Genomic DNA, 8,095 nt, shown 5'->3' on the forward strand with positions numbered 1-8,095 from the left:
AGGAGATTCACTTGAACACAGGAGGTAGAGATTGTGGTAAGCAGAGACTGAGCCATTGCACTCCAGCCTGGGCAACAAGAGCTAAACTCTGTCTCAAAAAAAAAAAAAGAAAAAAATTTAGGGTAAAAGAAAGCTATAAATAAATACATTACCATTCCAAGCCTTGGGAAGAGGTTGGTTCCTTTCCAGATAAATCTTCTAAGAGCAGCAAATCTGAGTGGAAAGGCCTTCTAAATGGCTCAAGACTGTTCTAGGGCCTCTCGTCTATTCTCCCACGCAGAGAGAGATGCACTCTGCAACAGAGTGCCCACATGCTAAAGAACTGCACTTCCAAAGGTGTAGATTCTCTTCACCAGTTGCTTTCATGCCTTCAACCTGTACTGCTTAATACAGAAACAGGCGGTACCAGGAATGTGGGCAGCTCCCTAAGTACAGCCCTAAAGTTCCTCTTGGGCAACCCAGGGATCCAGAGCCCTGAGTAATCACAAGCTACAATGCTAAATCAGTTGCTATTCCTTTCACCAGCAATCTGGACATTCATAGGTCTACCTATGAAAAACTCTGAAAACCTGGTATCCTCCTCAAAGGAGACTGTGGCCTTGCTCCAGCTCTAGAGAGTTGCTAGGCTGTTAGACTTGCCTGAGGCCCCAACAATGAGCACAGAAATAGTGCAAATAACATTCCTGGGCACGCAGGGTTCCTGCCACCCTAAGATCTCAAAGGGAGATCTTTTGTTTCCTTCTGTCTTCAGCATATCTCTGGGCAAAAACAACAGGGAGAACCAAATTTGAGCGGAAGGCTCACTAAGCAAATCAGTGGTGACTCTGGTGTAAAATTCCAGTACCAGACTTTGGCACAAAGATTTTTCCCTCCTACTCTTCCTCCCAAGGTGTTACCTAATGTACATCGTCCTTTCCAGGTTCTAAGAGTGAGGTTAATGTGAGTAAAATATCACCCTACTAGGCAATTCCTTGTAAGATCAAGAAGTGTGTTAGATAAGCAAATAAGTCTTATTTTTTTATTTTATTCATGTGGTATAGGAGGCCACTTCTTAGCTTGACATGCTTTAGGCCAAAGTTCCCTAGATTATTCCTGATGTCCACAGACTGCCACAGCCACTACTCATTCTTACTCGGGGCCTTTGAGGCTACTCTTTTCATATGAAAGGGAGACAACTGTCACTGCTGCAGCAGGAACTAAAGAGGAGACTTAGCTTCTCAAGACTGATAAAGAATTTAGCAAACAATGAGCAGATAACTTTGCAATGAGGTCATAAATTAATAGGAGTAATAAGGTCAGTCTATTAAACTCATTAGTTTCATTAAGAATTTGCCAAAGCTGGACGGCATTCCCATTTACCTCCCGGGGAACTCCCCTCCTAAAACCTACCAGAGAGCCCAAAGCAGAATTTAGAGTTTTAAGATTTCTTCTCCACCTGATAGAAATCACTATTAAGTCATTAAAAAGAAGAAAGATTCAACTTTACAGAGGGAACAGAGGTCTCCTGGCTGTTGGCAAAATTTTTCACATGGCAATACAGCAATGGGACAAACATGCCAAAATTAAAAATGGCAGTGACAAGCCGGGCACAGTGGTATGTGCCTGTAGTCCCAGCTACTTGGGAGGCTGAGGTAGGAAGACCACCTGAGCTCAAGAGTTCATGGCCAGTGTGGGCAACATAGTGAAACCCTGTCTCTAAAAACAGAAAAAGAACACATATACTATGTTTAAAAAATGACAGTGACAACAAAGAGGGGCAGCTCCAACCACTAATGGCCAAGGTGAGCAGCACACAGATACAGAAAAATAAATTATGAATTTTAATAAACATCACATGCTGCTTAACAACTGTTGTGAAATAAACTCATTCCTGCTTAAAGACTCAATTTCTCCTCCATGCCAGACAAATGGTAACTTGTTAAAGCAATTTAAACAGATACCGATAAAGGAAGCTTTTGATTAAGGTCATGAATCTGGGCTGACAGGAAAGCGATGGTGTTTCAGGGCAAATAGCCTATTTAGGAAAGAATTAAACCTCGTGGAGAGGAAGGCACCTTTAATGTGATACTGGTGAAGGAGCCCGGCAACTTCCAAAGCAACTCACTGCAGCAGGGCCAGCAGCCCACACCAGATGCACAGCTAAGGAGAGAAGGAATTTTCTTAGGGTCTAGACCATAGTTTCCCTGTGAAAAACCACCAAAAAGAACAAAATGACCTCATCTGCCTCTCCTTCCTTCAAAAAGTTATTTGACAGCAAATTTGCAAGAATGTATTTACACTTGAAAATGCCTTCAAACTCCTTTGAAAATACTCAAAAGATCACACGATGCAACAGTGGCCCTGACAACAACATCCCTTTTCCTCTTTACTCTGGCCAGATGTCAGTCTTTGACCTGGCAATGTAGCTGCCATGTGAATAATGTAAAATAAACACACTGATTAAACTAAATAGATCTAATAATGAGTCATCACACTGATTTAGCAGACACAGACAGAAATAGTAACTACTATTTTGTTTTTCTAATTGTCCTCCCTAAAGAGTATTTTTCAATCATCTACTTGAACATTATGTTCAGGTAGAAGTGGCTGCAGTAAATGGAAACACTCCTGCTTTAATAGAATGATTTGAATATGAAAGCTGCATATACATTTCAGGGGATATGTAGACAGCAAATCACCAGGGTATACTGTCCAGGGGACACCTAAGAGAATTTGATACAGAACACAGACGATATAAATGCTAAGTACTTAATGAAATGATCTTCCGCAGACTGTAGGAGACTGGCAAAATGAAAACTGTGATGCAAGTTAAGCTTCTTGGAAAAGATAGTATTGTTGCCTTTTATCAGTTCTATTCAGTAACTATTTACTGAGCTTTTGCTCCAGGCTAGGCATGGTGGGAAAAAAGGCACAGGGAGCAGTTCTGCTGATAAAGATACTGCCCTCAGTTTCTGTGTCAATGCAGAGCTGCCCCTTCCTAAAATAAATTAACCTAGGGAAATCTATAAATGTTGGTTTGCCTCTGCCTCCCATCTTATTTTCTGCAAATGAAAGGACCAAGTGGCACATACAAGGAACTGGACACCCCTGGATTTCCATCTTTTTTTCTTTTTGAAACAGGATCAGGCCGGGCGCGGTGGCTCAAGCCTGTAATCCTAGCACTTTGGGAGGCCGAGACGGGCGGATCACGAAGTCAGGAGATCGAAACCATCCTGGCTAACACAGTGAAACCCCGTCTCTACAAAAAAATAAAAAAAACTAGCCGGGCGAGGTGGCAGGCGCCTGTAGTCCCAGCTACTCCGGAGGCTGAGGCAGGAGAATGGCGTAAACCCGGGAGGCGGAGCTTGCAGTGAGCTGAGATCCGGCCACCGCACTCCAGCCTGGACGACAGAGCAAGACTCCGTCTCAAAAAAAAGAAACAGGATCTTGCTCTGATGCCCAGGCTGGAGTGTAGTGGCACAATCTTGGCTCAGTGCAACCTCTACCTCTTGGGTTCAAGTGATCCCTTCCACCTCAGCCCCCCGAGTAGCTGGCTCTACAGGTGCATGCCACCATGCCCAGCTAATATCTGCATTTTTTGTAGAGATGTGTTTTCACCATGTTCCCCAAGCTGGTCTCAAACTCCTGGGTCAAGCAATCCACCCACCTCGACCCCTGAAAGTATTAGAATTACAGGCATGAGCCATCATGCCCAGCCTGGATTTCCATTCTACATACACAACAGCAATAGTCAATCCTGACTGAGTCATACAGTACCACTTCCAGAGAAGGAGGAAGAGTAATCTCAATTCAGTCACAAAAGTTTGAAATTTAAATCAGAATGGTTTCCTTGAAGGATCCTAACCCTTATACACTTACCTTCTTTTACCTGGGAGTTGTCCTTTCCTTACTTCAAAGAGATGTTATTTGAGAGCAAATGTCCCCCAAGATCCACTTAGAACAAGGTATCACTTGTTCCCCAGACATGCTCTCTCTTTTTCCCTTACAGGCCATTTCTCCCAATACCCCTATCCAAGGAGATTCTATCTTCACCAAGTTGCTCAAATTCCAGGTGAGAGGTAAAATTCCCTTTCCTCAAGAATCTCCAGAACCATTGCGTCCAATAAGTTCTTGCCTTCCTACTCAGGAACTTCAATTCCTACCTACCCTGGAATCTACTGTGACTTTAAAGCAGAGGTGTCCAATCTTTTGGCTTCCCTGGGCCACACTGGAAGAAGAATTGTCTTGGGCCACACATAAAATACACTAACAGCAGCTGATGAGCTTAAAAATAAATAAATAAATAAATAAATAAATAAAATCCCCCAAAAATATCATAATGTTTTAAGAAAGTTTACAAATTTGTGTTGGGTCCCATTCAAAGCCATTCGGGGCCACATCAGCCCACGGGTCGCTGGTTGGACAAGCTTGCTTTAAAGGTGTGAATACCTCCACACATAAAGTTGCAAGTGAGTCTCTTATCCAGCCTGGACTACAGCCACACCAGTGCTCCATTCACTGTACCACCCGTCAAGCTTCTTCTCTCTGGACCAGCTTCTCAGTAGCAGCTGATGAGTAACTGCCCTTCAATAAGCTTATCACTTGTGAATAAACTGTATTTCCTACTACCTTCAAAGGGTGCTTCACACCCTTTCAGTCACCAATCTGTTACGAAATTTCATTCCAGTTTCCCAGTGATCCAACAGAGGATCCAATATGCAAGCCTGCTGGTGTGCTGGGTTGAATATGGTATCCTCCCCAAAGCCTGTAAATGTGACCTAATTTAGAAATAGGATCTTTCCAGATTACACCAAATGTAATATTAGATTACAGTGGGCCCTATCCAATGACTGATGTCCTTATAAGAAGAGGGAAATTTGGATACAGACACACACAGAGGAAAGATAGAGGCAGAGATTGGAGTTATGCTACCACAAGCCAAGGAACACCAAGGAAGGCCAGCAGCCAGCAGAAGCTAGAAGTGGTAAGGAAGGTCTTCCCAAGAGCCTCTGAGGGAACATGGCCCCACCAATACTTTGATTTTGGACTATTAGCCTCCAGAACTGTGAGAGAATAAATGTCTGTTGTTTTAGGTCACCCAGTTTGTAGTAATTTGTTACAGCAACCCTAGGAAACTAATACAGCTGGCAAGTCAAGGTAAACGCAAATTTACCTTGAGGTATTTGAGGCAAGCTCCCAGAAATTTTACCATTTTTCAGAAAACATCTATGGAAACTGTGAAGAACCCTAAAAGGCAGGCAAAGCAAAATGCTAGTTTCAACCAGATTAGTGAAATCCTTCGACGCTTAATGCAAACAGTGAACACAGCAATGCTCCAGTACAGTTGGATGTTTCTGACCACGACTGCTGAAGGAATTGAGAAAACAGTATGCATGCAAAAAAGTGAAAATTAGCTCGATGGCTGCAGCAAGAGGCCCTCCCTTACAAAAGAGCCCCAGGATCATTAACAGCTATTCAGGGCACAGAGCACTCAATGTTCACCACTACTTCTAACTGGTTTAAGGCAGCAAGAGTGCCACCTACTGAAGGACAACCAACAGAAAGCAACTTCTGGAAAAATTACCATTTTTTATTTAAAACAAGTTTCCCCACTCTTAGTAGGAGAATGGCGGAAAGGAAAAGAGTCTATAGCCAACATCTCTCTGTAGAGTATTCTTAATTTTCCTCAAGGGACCAAGGGGCAGAGGACTATAGTCTGCTCCAACCAGACACTGTGTGTTCAAATAACCAGATGGCCAGTGGCCTCAGACCACACAAGCACACGTACCTTTTGCTCCATGACTGACAGAGGAGGGAGGTTCATCGTCGGAAGTGGAGCTGAGGCTCAGGGCAAGCTCTGCAACTCTTTTTTTCTGTTTCTTGATGGGGGCAGTGCATTCTGGGTCCGTTCTCCTCTTCATCATTAACTGTAACCATAAATCCAGAGAGTCAGCTGCCCTTGGGTCAGAGCCACTGGGATCAGAGCAGGGATTCCAAAGTGTAAATCATCAATGGGATGAGATTTGGCAACTCCACACATCTTCCAGTGCCAGCACTTGAATAGCCTCTTCCTCAGAATGAGGTCTAGGAAGGATGCTGGCCAGGTGCTGGTTTTCAATAATAGCTGTTTTACTGGAAAATGTGGTGCTCACAGACTGAGACAGCTCTGGGCCACTGGTGTCACATAACAGAAAGTCATGGATCAACTCCACAAGCCACTGGGGGAAAAGGCTTGGTACTTGTAGTTATTCTATACTTTTGATGCAATATTGGCCATGCATGACAATGTACACTGAAAATGAACTATAAAACCTAATAAATATTAACCAATATTTCCAAGGTGAAGGGACCATCCCAGAATGACTGTTTCATCAGCATTATTTTACCAGAACAATTAAGAAATTACATATCATAAAAATACTCATTTTGGTTTACTTCATAACATTTGAAAACATGAAAGAATTGGGAAAGTTTTTAAGCAGAGTAAGGAATGGAAGCAGTGAATGGCTTAAGACTGAGGAAACACAAGAGTGGGAAAGTTATTGGGACTGGAGGTAGTTATCCCATAGAACTGAGTTACAAAAACAACAATTTTAAGGACAGAAATCCACCTCCACAAAAAAGGATGGAAATCGGTTGGGAGTGGTGGCTCACCCCTATAATCTCAGCACTTTGGGAGAAAGGGGTGGGCCGATCACCTGAGGTAAGGAGTTCAAGACTAGCCTGGCCAACATGGTGACCCATCTCTACCAAAAAAACACAAAAATTAGCCAGGTGGTGGCACATGCCTGTAGTCCCAGCTACTCAGAAGAACGGCTTGAATGGCTGAGGCGGAGGTTGCAGCAAGCCGAGATCACGCCACTGCACTCCAGCCTGGGCGACAGAGCAAGACTCTGTCTCAAAAAAAAAAAAAAAAAGAAAGAAAGAAAGGAAACAGGCACCATGCCACCATCAATCATCCATCCTCATGGTTAGGTACATGAGAGATAAGCACAAGAAAAAAGAGATGGAATGAAGTGATTATGAAACCCTGAAATCTTAAGGAATGATCAAGTTAAAGAGCAAGCAAGAGTAGTGAATACAGTGTGGCTTACACACAACTGATTGGCTGTAGAGAACTCAGAAAAGAGGACTCAATACAGGGTGGGCAACCAGCTGGGAAACAATCCATAGGGAAGGCCAGGTGCAGCAAGAAACTACTGAAACTCAAAAATGTCACTGTTCCCCTCAACCTCATAAAACCCTGGATTACATGTTTCAGTTCTCTCCAACTCAAGGAAGAGCCAATTAATCCAATGCACAATCGCCACCTTCCTGAGAAAGCAGCCTCTTACTAGACACAGGCAGGGGGTGTCCCAGGGAAGAACCGGAGACACTGAGCAAACAGAAAGTGAGACCAAGCTAAGCCACATTTCACTTTAAGCCGGTAGTCTTAAATACCCGCAAAAGGCCCCCAGGGTGAGCTAAAGGAAGGCTCATCACAGAACTTGCTTCTAGCCATTGCAAGCACCAAAAGCTTTTAATTCTTAAGTAACTCGGGGGAAGACTGGAAGTACAGCAAACTCAAAGCGGATTGTTGCATAGTTGTGTGAAAGGCAGGAGAGGCGGATGCTCCTCCTCAAACCACATCACCTTAGATTTGGGCCTTCCAAATCATCTCATCAAACCCTATCATCTTCCACTGGAAAAGACTGCAGCCGCAGAGGGGAAGGCCACACAGCTAACCAGTGCCAAGCTCAAGTGACCCACACAAGCCAGAAGAATGCTCTGGCAGGGAACTTCTAAGAGGAAGGCAAGTGGCCTGGTTCTACCTGCTGCTTCAGCACAGAAGGGGTTCAAATCCCCTCTGCAGTCTTCTCTCCCTGGGCCTCGGTTTGGCACTGCCACCCCTAATCACAGAGAGAAGAGATAAGATCCCATATCCCCCGGCCAGTCCCTTCATTTGAAGATAACGTGAGCGTGTGAATGTGTGCGCAGAGACGTGTGTCAGCGGCAGCTCGGGCTCCAGGGAGCCGGCGCTGGGGGTGGGAGGAGGAGGGAAGACATAAGGGGCCAGAAGGCGAAGAGAGTCACGACCGCGGGTGGGGGGCCTAGGCAGCGGTGGAGGGGAGAAGGA

At 44.4% G+C, this 8,095-nt stretch overlaps 1 protein-coding gene across 1 annotated transcript in view; it reads right to left on the reverse strand.

Annotated features, from left to right (window-relative positions):
- Positions 1–7,942, reverse strand: part of CMTR1 (cap methyltransferase 1) — a 48,663-nt gene extending 40,721 nt beyond the window's left edge. The window contains exons 1-2 of the mRNA XM_011944496.1: positions 7,791–7,942; positions 5,768–5,906 (exon numbers count right to left, since the gene is read on the reverse strand). Of these exons, the coding sequence (XP_011799886.1) occupies positions 5,768–5,903 (136 nt within the window). The 5' untranslated portion in view covers positions 5,904–5,906; positions 7,791–7,942. The remainder of the gene's footprint in view (positions 1–5,767; positions 5,907–7,790) is intronic.
- Between the last annotated feature and the right edge of the window lie 153 nt (positions 7,943–8,095).

The sequence above is a fragment of the Colobus angolensis genome, unplaced genomic scaffold (genome assembly GCF_000951035.1).
Source record: "Colobus angolensis palliatus isolate OR3802 unplaced genomic scaffold, Cang.pa_1.0 Scaffold105, whole genome shotgun sequence".
NCBI classification, from domain to species: domain Eukaryota; kingdom Metazoa; phylum Chordata; class Mammalia; order Primates; family Cercopithecidae; genus Colobus; species Colobus angolensis.